The sequence below is a fragment of the Bufo gargarizans genome, unplaced genomic scaffold, assembly GCF_014858855.1.
Source record: "Bufo gargarizans isolate SCDJY-AF-19 unplaced genomic scaffold, ASM1485885v1 fragScaff_scaffold_782_pilon:::fragment_2:::debris, whole genome shotgun sequence".
In the NCBI taxonomy this organism is placed as follows: Eukaryota; Metazoa; Chordata; class Amphibia; order Anura; family Bufonidae; genus Bufo; species Bufo gargarizans.
In genome coordinates this window covers 16,697-31,933 of record NW_025334188.1, presented here as the reverse complement: position 1 = coordinate 31,933, position 15,237 = coordinate 16,697, and the positions used below count along the sequence as shown (strand labels likewise).

The 15,237-nt window shown below is 46.2% G+C and overlaps 1 protein-coding gene across 1 annotated transcript; it reads right to left on the bottom strand.

Moving 5' to 3' along the window:
• Positions 1–536: 536 nt before the first annotated feature.
• On the bottom strand, positions 537–1,688 carry LOC122922851. Its single transcript, XM_044273603.1, has 4 exons — positions 1,341–1,688; positions 1,138–1,266; positions 902–1,041; positions 537–819 (listed from the first exon to the last, which is right to left on the bottom strand). The coding sequence occupies exons 1-4, from the start codon at positions 1,473–1,475 to the stop codon at positions 576–578; spliced, it is 648 nt and encodes a 215-aa protein (XP_044129538.1). The 5' UTR covers positions 1,476–1,688; the 3' UTR covers positions 537–575.
• Positions 1,689–15,237: the final 13,549 nt, after the last annotated feature.

Here is a 15,237-nt window from a genome sequence, read left to right as displayed (position 1 = left end):
GGCAAAGTCCCCCTCCTACATGGAAGTACCACACTGTGACTTCCCTTGGAGCTAGCCAGCCAAGACTCGCAGGGCTAGTAGTGGGGGACTTGTACTTCAAGAGGAGACCTCCAGCTAGTCTGTGCCACCTTCCCTTCCCAGATGGCAGAGGGGCAAAGTCTGTACATGGAAGTACCACACGGCGACTTCCCTTGGAGCTAGGAGGCCCAGACTTGTTCGTTCTCATAGCGGTCCTCTCGCTCAAACCGGCAGATTCTACCTTCTCTGCCGGCGGGAGGAGTGAGGAACTCCTACCCAGGCCCCTGGAACTGATGGTGGGATGAGGCCACCCAGTTCGCCCCCTAGGGCATCTCTACCTTCTTCTGAGAGGTGTGCGAGACTTGACTCCAAGGTCAGGATACACCACCTCTGTGAACCAGCAGAGGCCTGTCATCATGCCCAGCCTCTGGAACTGATGACCTGAGCCAACTTCATTTGAGATAGAAAAATAGTTTATTTAATTTACACATACATATTAATCACTGCTACCTGAAGTGTTGGGCAGACATCCCATCTCCCTCTCCACCATGTTTATTTTATCCTGGGGGGCCAGCGGCAGCTGTGGTCTGGCCCGCATCACTACCACAAGATCTTTTCACCAGCTTGTAACCATGACATATGTCATCCAGCACTTTCTCTCGGTAGTGCCTTTCCGCCATGGAGTTTGTGTGTGCCAAGTACTTTGCAAAGAGAGACTTTTCAGGATCAGTGTATCTTGCAAGCGTCCATGTTTCACAAACCTTCCTGACCACCTGACTGGAGATATCGGGGAGGTTATATCTGGTAACGAAGGGGAGAATTAGCTGAAGATCCGGGCAACAAAGAGACAGAGAGCGGGGATGACTGCTTTGGCACTACTCACTTTGTTTGGTAGCTCTTGATGTCTCTTGAAACAGTATGTCGCTCAGTTCCCACTGATGAAAGGAAGAATTTAGCCATGGGATCGTATTCGTCGCTTCTGGTTAGCAATGGCCGGACTGTTTCATAGTAGGCCTGAAACCACTGAGGAGAGAACAAGGGTACAAAGTGTTTAAATAGAAGAGGGTGGGAGCTGAATAACACCCAGGAACCAGCAAAGGGCCATCTGCTCACACTCACCGACTCTTCATCATTATCAAGTGCGAAAGCAGCAACTTGCTGAGTAGAGGTCTTATGAGTTCTTACACCGATCACACATAGTTTTTGACCTTCGTACTCATGGTGAATCCTCTCATCCCACTCTCCCACCTGCAAGGAGAAGACACGAGGAGCGACGAATGGTGAAAAAGAACCCCACATACTGAACCAGAAAAGCGACTTACAGTCATGTTTTGGACTACCCCCGGTCGCTGAAGATGCTTTAACACAAGAAGGCACTCTAGGTAGAGGATAATTTCAGTTTGCTGATGGGAGGTTGCACAGTTGGCCCGGGCTTGGGCTATGCACTTCAAAAACATGCTCTTGGCGTCCCTGAGGACTGCTCGGCATTCGGACGGGCTGGGTGATTTTTGGCTCAAGGCTGCGTACCTAAGACAAGGAGAGAAAGAAGACCAGAGAAGTTAGGTACTCACAAACAGGGAGTGGGGAGGACCAACAAATGACTCCACCATCCCAGCCCTACCCCTGGCTCCACATTCACCTCTTGTCAACCCGGTCTCTTGAGAGACACTTGGACAGGATCTTTTGGATGTCCTCCGTGGCGATGAGGAAGAACTTGCACTTTTTGTACAGCTCAGGCTGCCTGATGGAAAGGTTGGTGGAGCGCATATTGTACTTTACGAACCGTCGAATACGCTGGATGCAATTTAAGCGAGTCTGGTGAGAGAGATTGACTTCTAAGAGCTTGTCAAAGTAAGATTGTACCTTCTCAATGTCGTTGACAAAGTCCAGGCAGGCACATTGTGGATTCATGAAGTATAGGAACCGGGCAACCGTATCCACATCCTGCCCATGATTGCTCAGGCCCAGCGTAGACTTAAGGTAATGGGCGTAAGGCTTCAACAGAGGATCCCCAGAGGGATGACGGCTGTACAGCCCAGCGTCCTGCATCCTCTTCCGTGCAGCACCTTTCCCTGTAGTTTTAAAAGTCCTAGATACAGGGGAAGAGGTTTATGAGAAAAGAAAAGTCACGGTGCAACCATAAAAGTCAATGTTCATCACCAAGGGTGGTGTACCCACCAGGGAGTGCATTGAAAGAAATGTTCATCGCTTTCTCCTGGAGACTCGGCTGAGGAGAATAGGTCCATGGTTAATGAAGGGGTCACATCCACCTCCACTCCTGAAGGGGCCAGATCCACCTCCCCTAGACTCGGGGTTACTGAGGAACACTCCTCCACTGGGCTCACGGTTACTGGAAAAACCTCCACCGCCACTGGGTTCTGAGCTCCAAAAGAACCCTCCTCCAGGCTCACGGTTCCCGAAGAAACATCCACCACTGGGCTCATGGTTCCTGAAGAAACCTCCACCACCGGGTTCACGGTTACTGGAACACCATTGTCCTCCACTAGGCTCAGGGTTATTAAATCCCTATCCTCCCAATCACTGATAAGCTGGCAAACAGTTCCGTGATCATTGGGGGTGGAAGATGAAAGCTTCTGGCTGGCCTGGGGAGGAGGACCAGACATCAAACTGGAAGCACTATAGAGAGAAGTATAAGGTATGAAAGTTAAAAGAAGGGTGTTCTGGAGGGAAACACAGGTTCACCAGACATAACAGCACCTTACCAGGGAGAAGGGGGCTTATCGATGATGGTAAACCCTCTGTCTTCCAGGAACTGTACAATGTCCTCAGTGGATTGAAGGGAGGCGACCTGATTGTAGCTGATGGTGGTACCACGGCTGCCAATGTTTTTCAGGGTGGTCTTGGAAGTTAACAGACTGGATTGGATCTCATCATCTGTGCGAAGTCTCATGCAGCATCTCCTCAAGTGCGTGGATAGGTCTCTGTACACTTTGTGACAGACGGCACAGGTGAGGGCAGTCCGGTTGCGACTTGGAAGAGAGATAGAATTACAATATAAGCATGGGTATGGCAAATCATACACGCCGGCTTAGTGCTACTTCATGGAACTGCTGGCGGGATGCGCCCACCCAGTTCACCCACGGTGCCTCTATACCTTCTTCCGCAAGGTTTGAGAGACAGGGATCCCTCATTGGCACGACACACCACCTCTGTGACCGGGGATAGGGGTGACCCAACATGCCCAGCCGCTGGAACTGCTGGATGGGTGCACCTGGTAGGTGCATGCTCATTCACGTTCTCTCAAAACAACATAGTCTGTCCTTCTCTTTGCCAGCGGGAGGAGTGAGAGACTCCTGCCTAGGCCCCTGGAACTGCTGGTGGGATGAGACCACGCAGTTCACCCCCAGGGCCTATTTACCTCCTCACATGAGGTGTGGGAGACAGGGTACATTCGATTCCCCTCACCCTTCTACTGACAGGCACCTCAGACCATGGAGCCACCAGCGGTCTGACTGAAACAAGCTGAGCAGTGGCCTTAGGGACACGGTGTCCCGGGGGAATCTGCAGACTGGTTTTGGGGTGCACTTGGCAGCCCATAGCCTTTGCAGGACACTCGGCCAGCAGCCATTCAGCCGGCGGCCCCGGCAGACACTTGCATGGCGGCCGCCTGGCTGGCAACCCAGAGACCTCGTCGGACACTCGCATGGCGGCCGTGTGGCTGCCTGCATGGAAGCTTCGGCGGACACCGACATGACAGCCCCTGGGCTGCTACCCACACAGGCTTCGGTGGACAGTCGCCATGCAGCCCCGAGGCCTCGGCGGACACTCGAATGGCAGCCGACAGTGCTCGGTGAAAACTCGCCCCAGCAGCTCCTCTGCAACCCACCCAGCAGAGAGGGTTATTATCCAAGGGTACAACTCACGGTATGCCTCTTTCATGGCTGATAGGTGTCTGTTTCGGGGACATGGAGCAGAGCAAGCGAAGAGCGGTCTGCAATCCTCCAGGTGTTACCTCAGAAATGACACGCCTACGCAGCAGCTGCATCTGTCCGCCCGGGCGCGCGGAAACTCGGCAGCCAATGGGCTGACAGCTGGAGTGATTGGAAGCACCTGATGCAGGTTTAGGGGCTCAATTATTAGATAGGTTAGATTAGTTAGGTAAAAGATTCAAGATACAGTTAGCTGATAGGTTTTAGTGCAGGGATCTGTGTAGGGCATATAGGTATAGGGAGTTAGGGACTTGAAAACACATATTGATATAGATTAATAGATTAGGTTAGTGTTTAGGGTTATTTAGGACAGATTTTAGGTTAGGTCAGTTAGGGATTTAGGGTAATTTTGTGTCTTTCTGTCTGTCCTTGTTAAAAAGTTTTGTTTTAATAGTTTTTTGTTTGACTGTCTTTGTGTTTCTTTGTTACTTTACTTTAAAAAAAAATTTTTGTTTGTTTTAGCTTTGTTACATCTGTTTTGTCTTTGCGTCTGATTGTCCGCGTTTTTAGTGTTTTACAGTTAAAAAAAAAAAAGTTTGGTTCTTTCTGTTTAGCTTTGTTACATCTGTCTTTTCTTTGTGTTTTATTGTCTGCGTTTTCAGTGTTTTACAGTTAGAAAAAAAAAAGTTTGGTTATTTCTGTTTAGATTTGTTACATCTGTCTTTTCTTTGTGTTTTATTGTCCGCGTTTTCAGTGTTTTACAGTTAGAGAAAAAAAAAAAGTTTGGTTATTTCTGTTTAGATTTGTTACATCTGTCTTGTCTTTGCGTCTGATTGTCCGCGTTTTTTCTGTTTTATAGTTAGAAAAAAAAAGTTTTGTTTTTTGTTTAGTTACATTTGTCTTGTATTTCCGTTTGATTGTCTCCGTTTTTCTTTGTTAGTTTTATAAAACCAAAAAAAAGGTTTAGTTTGTTCTGTGTTTGTGTCTGATTGTCTGTGTGTTTCTGTGTTTGTCTTAGTTTGTCATAAAAAACAAAAAAAAAGTTTTATATTTTCTTCGAATTAGTTAGATTTTTAAGTTAGGGGTTTTATTTTAGGTTTATTACTTTCATTTATTTTATTTAATTTTTTTTTTTTTACATTAATTTATTTTTTTTTTTCGAAAAGTCCCTACCCCAATAAAGTTTTATCAAAAACACATTTTAAATTAGTTTAATAATTAAACTAAATATGAGTGCACGGGGCCGCGCAGGCAGCCGCGGTAGAGGAGTCAGTTCCGATGCTGGACCGCTGCCAGCACGGGGCTGCTCCTCCAGCTCCAGTCACAGACAGGCAGGGGCAGGTGGCAGGGGTGTCCGCCTGATCCGTGACTTTTTTGGTTTTAGCAGTCGTCCAAGGGTCATACAGTCTCAGGACGCCGAGAAAGTGATGGCTTTGGTGGCTGACTCCAGTGCCACGGAGTCCTCAGCCCCAGTTAACAGCAGCAGCAGTAGCGGCAGATCTACGCCTCCTGTACAAGCAACCCCCACTCCCACAGAATTGTCCCCGCTCATGTTCGAAGACGAGGACACTGAGCTGGACATTCTGGGGGAGGCTATGCAGGAGGCTGAAATACAGTTCAGCCCTCAAGATGGGCAGGACTTTTTGGAAGGGATTGGGGATAACGAGGAGGAGGAGGGGGTAACTATACATACCCCTTTGAAATCCCTTCCAACAGGTGCGGCTGGTTTGAAAAACACCAAACCCGCACCTAGTCAGACCCAGGTGTCAGCGAGGGGACAGCGGATCCCAGTCAGGGGCTCCATGTTAGCTGTTCCCCTCAGTCCACCACAGTTTGGCACCGGGTCTGACATTGCAGATTAGGAGGAGGGTGACGCCGAATGGGTGCCACCTACTTTGGCAGGTGACAGCAGCACTGAAGAAGGTAGGCACCCGAGGCAAACGGTGCGCCAGGTCTCCAGGGAGCCCATTGGCAGGGGCTCTACTGTTGAGAGTAGCAGGCAGCAGCAGCATGCTCCACCTGTGCGCACCGAGACCCAACAGGCGCAAGCCAGCACCACCCCATCGGACAGGAGGTTGGTGCGGAAGTCGCCTGTTTGGGCTTTCTTCACCCTGGCAACAGATGATGTTACTGTTGCCATTTGTAATCTCTGCCATGCCAGGGTGAGGAGAGGGAGGTCAGTTGCTCGGCTGGGTACCACAGCCCTGAACCAGCACGTGCGACTGAACCACTGGCGGGAGTGGGAACAGAGTAAGAGTGGTAGTAGCAGCAGCGCCACCGGCAGTGTGCAGGGGACAGCAGCTCCTGCCACTGTACAGCAGCTCCCCCTCTCAATTGCTACTGATTCCCACCCCCCAGCTCCCTCTAGTAGAGGTATTGGTACCGGCAGCCATCCCTCTGCAACCAGTGCACCCTCCTCTATCGCCTCCTCTGCCGTCCGGCGCCAGCCATCAGTTGCTGATGCTTTTGAACGCACCGCGCCCTATGCCCCAGGGGACCGACGTGTGCGTTCACTCAATGGGCTCCTGGCAAGGGTTATTGCCCAACATCTGCTTCCGTACAATCTGGTTGACAGCAACCCATTTAGGCAGATGTTGGAGCAGGCCCAACCCAGATGGCGTGTCCCCAGCCGCCATTACTTTGCCAGGACTGGCGTCCCTGCCCTACACCAGCACCTTGTGCAGAATGTATGCCTGTCGCTGGATCATGCTGTCAGCGACAGGGTGCATCTCACAATGGATGCTTGGACCAGCAGGCATGGGCAGGGTCGATACCTAAGCTTTACAGCCCATTGGGTTTCCCTCCGAGGCGCCGGGGAGGGAACGGCGGCATCTGAGTTTGTGGTGCCGCCCCGGGGTGTCCATGGGAGAAATGCTCCTCTCCCGCAAGCCACTGTCTCCATGGTTGCTGAGCCCCCAAGCAAGCGTCCCCGTAGCTACGCAAGTGTGGGGCACGTCCGCTGCCAGGCTGTGCTCCAGCTTGTGAGCTTGGGAGAACGGAGACACACTGGACCTGATGTTCTGTCCGCACTACAGGCTCAGGTCCAGAAGTGGCTGACACCCCGAAGTCTGCAGGCAGGTATGGTTGTCTGTGACAACGGCAGCAACCTACTCGCCACCCTTCAGGCTGGCAGTCTCACACACGTGCCCTGCATGGCACATGTCCTCAACCTTGTGGTTCAGAAATTCCTCCGCACTTACCCAGGGTTGAGTGACATTGTGCAGAGGGTACGTAGGATTGCCAGCCACTTCCGCCGATCCCCAACCGCCGCCGCGTCCCTGTCCAAACTGCAGCGGGACAACAGCCTGCCTACCCACAGGCTGATTATGGACAGTGTGACGCGGTGGAACTCCACCCTCAACATGCTGGAGAGGTTGAGGGAGCAGCGACGGGCGGTGAGGGAATACCTGCTGGAGTTAGGCACTCCAGGGCCATCACACCCACTCCCCTTAGTCACTAATGCGGAGTGGGGGCAGATTCAGCAAGTCTGCCACGTGTTGGCCCCATTCGAGCAGGCGACAAAGATGGTCAGCAGGGAGCATGTTGGCCTCAACGACGTGCTCCCCTTAGTGTTCCTGCTGGACAGGACACTAGATCGCCTGCTTGAGGCTGGGGAGAGTGCCTTGGTGGAGCATGAAGAGTCAACCATGCTCCACTATGGCCAGGCCCAGGACGACGAGGAGGAGGATGAATTAGTGGACATCCAGGAGTCTGGGCTTGGTCAGGAGGGAGAGCCGGTGCTGGGGGCACCGATAGTCCGGGGGTGGGGCACCTCCGACCGGGAGCAGCGGCATCGGCAGCAGGAGGACCAAGAGGTCATGGTCCCGGGTAGCTCTGAAGAGTCACAGCGGGCTGTGCTCTTTCCCATGGCTGCCCATATGCTGCGATGCCTCAGGAGGGACCCCCGGATCATAAAAATAAAGGAGAGGGATGAGTTTTGGTTGGCCACCCTTTTAGACCCTCGCTGCAAGGGGAAACTGGAGCAGTTTCTACCAGCCAGCCGGAGGCAGGCCCGTATTGAAAAATTGCGGGCCTGTCTGGTCCACCGGCTGGAGGAGGCAAACCCTAGGCCTCACGCTCCAGTTCTCCCCGCCCATCTCACCCAGCAGGTGGCTGGAACCAGCAGCACCAGCCGAGCAGGTGACCTTATGGGTGAGATGAGGCTGTTCTACCAGTCTGCGCGACCCAGTACCACCAGCAGCAGCAGCATCAGTCACCACCAGCGGCTGGCCCGCATGGTGGCAGACTACATGGGGTCCGTTGGTGCTTCCGACAGCATGAACACCGACGACCCCATGGAGTACTGGGTTGCCAGGCTGGACACCTGCCGTGAGCTGGCTCAGTATGCGCTGGAGTTACTTTCTTGCCCCCCCTCCAGCGTACTGTCTGAGCGGACTTTCAGAGCGGCAGGTGGGGTGGTCACCGACAAGAGGACCCGTCTGTCCACTGACTCTGTGGACAGACTCACATTCATTAAAATGAATGAGTCCTGGTTCGGCAGTGACTTCTTGGCCCCCGCTGTCGGTTCAGGGCGCTGAAGGGTCCCTTGTTCATCCCTCTCCTTTGCTCTCCCTCCAATTCTCCATTATTTTTTAATGTTTCTTAATGACATGGACACTAACACAACTGGCCAAGGCCAAGCAACGTCTTCACTGACTTCTGGGCTCTGTTTGATCTCAGGACGGTGTGGATGTGCACATGTCGTTAGCGCTGGATGTGAGCACCGACAATCGTGTATGGGTGTACCTGATTGATTAATTGAAAATAGAGTGTGTTCAAAATGTCAAACTGCTTTACTAAAAACATTTTTTACATGTAAATATTTAATTTATTATATATGTTACGACATTACTGTTTTAGACTATTAAATAAAAAATATAACTTGTTTTTATTTAGTTTTGGGTTGTGTTCATGGTCTGATGTGTGGTCCATTCATGAATTCACATTCATGCTGCTTAGTTAGAAAATGATACAATGTAAGGTGTATTATTTTAGTGTTGGTGCTGCCCCTTTTTGTTGGTGGGGCCATTCATGGTAATATGTTCCAGATGCACATTTAGCTGCTCCTGCCACCTGTCCTGCTGATTTTGTGCCTAGCTATATGCGGGCCTCATTCAATACCATTTTCAAATATCCTCTGTTGGATGCTGTCTCCTGGCCAGACTCCTGATATATATGAGTCATCTAGGGGCCTAAAAACACTCTTTCTACTGCTGCTGCTGCTACATGTCCTGCTGATTTGAGCCTAGCTATATGCGGGCCTCATTCAATACCATTTTCTAATATCCTCTGTTGGATGCTGTCTCCTGTCCAGACTCTTGATATATATGAGTCATCTAGGGGCCTAAAAACACTATCTACTGCTGCTGCTGCTGCTGCTACATGTCCTGCTGATTTGTGCCTAGCTATATGCGGGCCTCATTCAATACCATTTTCAGATATCCTCTGGTGGATGCAGCTGGCTGTCCTGATCTATATGAGTCATGTAGGGGCCTAATACGACTACAATTTGTGCTTTGATGTGTGTGTATACTATTTTTCTATTAATTTAACTACATAGTCTACATTTCAATGCTGATGTCTTACAGGTTTACAGTTTATTTTGGCCTTAAATTGTAGCTTTAATACTATTTCTTTAGTACACTTACAAAATTAAATACATTTTTTTTATTAGATAATATTATTGGAGCAACCAAGTTGAAAGTTAAGTACGTAATGTGTTTATATATTTTTCTCCTCCATATTCTTTTTTCTTTTAATTTCATAAACAACAATGCAGAAATATATATTTTCTGATTCTGTAAAAATTATGTTTGTCATTTACAGAAAAGTCATAACAGTGTCAAGTATCAAACATAGAGCGAAATATTCATAGATTGACCTGAGTCCTACAATGGGTGTAATAAATGTTATAAACAATTTGAATAAAATTGAAGTGTAGAACTGATAAGTAAAAGGTTGATATTTTAGATATATGTAAATATAAACTTTATAATCCTGATTGGCAATAACTTTAATTTTTTTGGGGAAAAAAAACTGACTAAAAACACAATCAAGTTCTTCCGGTTATGGCGCCGCCATGTGAGGGAGTCGAGCGCGTGAGCTCCGCAGCACATGAGACGATAATCGCCATGGGAACTTGTAACACCTCTTTTATACAATATGAAGATAGTGTCATGGAACGTTAAAGGGTTACGTTCACCCCAAAAACGTAACAAGATATTGGGACGGTTAAAACATTTAGGGGCCAACATAGCAATGTTGCAAGAAACTTGTCAGAAAGCGACTTTTGCAGAATGAAGAAACAGTGGGTGGGGACGGTGGTGGGTTGTCCCGCAGTGAATCGCAAGGCTGGAGTATGTTTTCTCCTTCACAGGAATCTGGCTTGTGACGTTCTGGTGACTGAACCTGACTACCAAGGCCGTTGTTGTGTTCTGCACATCAAAGTTGGGTCAGAATAAATTATGATTTATAATGTCTATGGACCTAATGTGGACAATAAGCAATCTTTTGATGATTTGGCCAGTACAATTAATAGAGACCCTGTCCCGAAGCGTAATGTTGGGGGAGACCTGAACACTGTATTCAACACTGTGGATGATAGGAAAAAGTCAAACACCCACGTTGAGGCGATACAAACGCGCAATAGTGTCATAGAACCCTTCCTACGAGATACTGCTCTACTTCACGCCTGGAGGTATGCGAATCCAGATGGTAGAGAGTTTACATTCTATTCCACACCACATGACTCATGGTCCAGGATAGATTATTTCCTAGTGTCGGAAACACTGAAGCCTAGGGTAGCGGAACCAAAAATACACGACATGGTGCTCTCGGATCACACTACAATTTATATAGGTTTTTTAGAGCCGCAGCCTAAAGGCCAGGATATTATGTGGAGGTTCCCCTTTTACTTGTATAACGATGATAACTTTAGAGATATTGTCTTAGGCTGGTATCTAGAGTACAGAGGAGATAATGTTTCTAGTCTATCTAACCCCCTCGCTGTTCTGGGATGCTGCCAAGGCTGTCAGAGGGAGGATGATGGCTTCTGTAAGGGGACTTAAAAAAAAGATCACTCAACAACTGCTCTCAGTTGCTCCCTTCGTACCGCTTTTACCACTTATCAGACCTCCCCTAATGAAAATACCAAGAAGACCTGGCATCTGGCTAAAGGGGATTATAAACTGTGGTACAAGAGATAGATGAGATGCGACATGTCTGGAATAGATAATAATTTCTTTAGAGTTGGTAACAAATCAGGAAGGTTGTTGGCCAACCTTGTCAAAAACTCCAGACGACAATCCCACATCTCGAAATTGGCAGATAACAGTGGGGCTATATATGACAATCCTGGCAAAATCACCTCTATTTTAAAGGATTATTATAAAGAGTTATATAAGGACCCGGGACTTAAGACTACCCTGTCGTCATTTATTTCTAAGTGTGTGGCGCTTCCGTCCCTCTCTGTTACCCAGCTGGATTCGCTGAACTCCCCGATATCTGAGGATGAGGTGTTATCAGCAATTAAAGGCATGCACTTACATAAAGCCCCTGGTCCGGACGGGTCCACAGGAGAATTTTTTAAGATGTTAGGTGAGGACCTTAAAACCCCTCTGGCGGCTGTGTTTAATGGCATACTGGCGGGCAATCCGTTGTCCGCAACAGACAACTTAGCTTACATTAAACTGATTCCTAAACCGGGGAAAGATAGTCTTAATCCCGCCTCGTATCGCCCAATGTCGCTGATCAACGTAGATCTCAAGTTAGGGGCGAAGATCATGGCTGACAGACTCTCACTTGTCCTGCCAGCTCTGGTTTCGCGGCCTCTGTCAGGGTTCGTCAAAGGAAGGTCAGCGGTTTCAAACATTGGGAAAGTTTTGACAGTGTTGGATGCAGTGCAGGGAAACCTCAGCTCTTCTACGCAGCCGTCCTTGATGGCAATTGACGCGGAGAGGGCGTTTGATAACATTCGCTGGGACTGGCTAGACGAAGTGTTGAGTAGAATGCATTTTGATGGACCAATTAGAACTTTTATAACAGCTTTGTACACTGCCCCTAGTGCCCACATAGCTATTCAAGGTTTTTTGTTTGTTTAGTTTACAGGGGGACACGTCAGGGGTGTCCGCTTTCCCCACTATTGTTTGACCTTGCACTTGAACCATTGCCCCGCATGCTTGAGGGAGGGGACGTCTTCAGTGGAATAAAAGTAGGCCATAAAGAAATCTATACCTCCTTATTTGCGGACGACATCCTATTGATCATGGCGGACCCAGTTGAGGACCTTGAGAAAGTCTTTCAACTCCTGGACACATTTGGTCCAGTCTCACGTTTTAAAATAAATCTGTATAAGTCCGTGATATTGCCATTAACATCCCTGAAGTTGAAGGAATTACTCCCGGGGTCATGTAGCAACATAGTGGTGAGTAACTCTCACATTACCTATCTGGGAATAAAAATAGGAAAATCTTCATCATGCCTTTATAATCTAAATTACCCGCCCCTATTTAAAGATATTTCCGCCGATCTTAAAAGATGGCAGAATCTTCCACGGTCCTTAACGGGTAGAAGTCATATTCTGAAAATGCTATGTTTTCCCAAATTGCTGTATCCCCTGCAGAAGATTCCATTACTCCTGAAGCATGCGAATGTCACGGGCCTTCATTCGGTCTTTACTAGATTTTTATGGTCAGGTAGAAAGCCTCACATTGCATTGACAAAACTGATGTTACCAAGAGATAAGGGGGGTTTGAACGTACCAAATATTAGAATGTACAACTTAGCGTGCTTTCCAATGCTGACAGTGCCAGGCAGGTAAAATAAATGTTTGTTGCTGAACTTCAAAAGCTTTCGGAAGACACAGCCACGCTTGAGGAAGAACCAGCTGTCAAAAAACCGCACCATGACAAGCTGAGTACCAGCCTGGACTGTGTTTTTCAGGAAATAGCAGATGAACATCCCTCTACATCTGTGAGCATCACTCCAAAAGCTGCTACTGTGCAGCTGTTAAGGTACCTAGCGGAGAACACTGTCTCATGCTCAGATAGTCCACTTAAATACTGGGCATTAAATAAAATACGTTTTCCAACTTTGGCTGTAATGGCGCAAAAGTATCTTTCAGCCCCATGCAGTAGTGTGGAAAGTGAAAGACTGTTCAGCTCAGTGTCTCACGTTCTGACCGAAGGCAAAAAAAGACTTCTAGCTGACCATGCAGAAATGCTTATATTACATAAATGGTTGATACACTGCCTCTTGTACTTAAACAATGTATGTTATAGTTCTGTTTTGGGCCTTTTGGTTGGTCAGTGGTCACAAAATACATGTGTGTGTATTTTATTGTTAAAATTGGTATCGGTGAGTACTTAAATAAAAGTATCGGTACTCATACAAAAAAATGGTATCGGGACATCCCTACCGGGTACTTAACGGTTATTTAATTCCCTTATTCGGAATAGTTATGAATCAGAACTTTGGAGTCTACATTTTACTACAGTGTTAACGGTTAAACATGAAGGTTATTAATCCTGCGTAGGCAACCAGCATGGATCACTTTTTCTACTTTGCACTATAACAAGTCTAGAGTGTAGAATTCTAAAAACATGGTTTGGATTGTACATATTCATGCATGTGCTGTGTTAATTATGTATTGTCAATATTTATACAAAGAAATATGTATCTAAATAAAAATATTTTAAAAAATAATCCAGTGTTGTTAGGTTTCATTTACAAAATTAATTTATTTTACTATGTTTTATTTTTAAAAAAATTGGGTTTGGGGCGCCAGTGTTGTGGTTCACGATGTAGCAAGTTGTGGACCGCATGTGGCCTTCCCTTGTCAAAAGGTCTTGTGCACTAAAAATTGCACTGGACTTATTGATGAACCTAATGAAAAAAAAAAAATTTTATTATTTATTTTTTTTGTTAGTTTTTTTGCTACGGATTAAGGTTCGAACATGGTGTTGGCTGTTGTCCTGGGAGGGATGGCTTGACTTCCGTGTTGACCTATCTACATGGTTGGGTCTGACTGGCGTTATACTCATCCGTGTGACAATCCGGTTTTGTTAATGAAGCCTGAATGACACATGTATATAGGGATAGTTACCTTTATATATTTTTCAAAAATATTGACAATTATGTAATGATAATTTGCACATGCAAAATATATATAGACACCGCTTTTAAAAAAATTTATTAAAAAAATAAATACTATATAATGTTCCTCATCAGTTTCAGAATTCTTATACTCTGAGTCATGTAATCAAATTTTTCGGTCTGTTTGGCGGAAGCAATGCCAGGACATTTACATTTTTATAATAAAGGATCCGTGCCGTTTAGTTTTTACAACATGCCCTTACCATTTTGCTTATTATTTCCAATTTTTTATTTTTTTATATTTTTTTTGTGTGGTATCCACAATTATTTCTAAATAAATTTTATATTAGTTCTCAGTCTTATTAATTGAGCTATTTTAATAATGATAACATTTTTGTTACTAATTATTTAATTGGCTCGATACAAATTTATATTCTTATAACACAAAATTATTATTTATTTATTTTAAATATTATCAATCCGTCAAGTTTATGTCAAATTTAAGAAAAATGTATTTACGTTGAAAGTAGTTATTTCTTGTATTTATAGGTGAAACTTGATGTCTCCAATTGTTTTTATTTTCGCCCAAAAAATTGGATTAACGAATAATGGAGAAAAAAATTTAGAATTTTCTTTTACACTTAATGTTAAAAACGAATAACATTTTGCCGTCTGTCCCTGCAGAGTGAGTCAGGGCTATGTGTAGACCTTAAACTACAACGTTAATTAACCATATGCCTGCTGCTGGTTGTTAGTCAAGATGATTCTGAGATTAATGGTGTATTATAAGGCCTACACCAACCATAAATGCTGATATTATCCAATTGCTTAATAATTATGTGTAGGCCATATACTCAACGATTATCAAGGACTACTGCTATTATCAATATACATTGAAGTTCTGTGTAGGACAAATAATGCCCCTTTTATATGTACCTGCAGGTGATTTTTGTCAGTCTACTGATGAGTTTGTGATGGAGTATAGGGGCCTTACTGTAACCTAATGTTTTGAAATTAATAATAAAACTTCAATTAATCAAATAAAAACAAACACACAATATTTTTTTAACAGGAAATATTATTTTCACATTAACAAAATAAAATAAATTAACAAAAGTGCCTTAAGGCAAAGCATCAAGTTGCGCATGGAGTTCCTTGAGGGCCTCCATGTTTTGGCGGTGCTGCTCCTCCAGGACTGCCATTTGGTGGGAGTCAGAGACAGGGAAAAGAAAAAAAG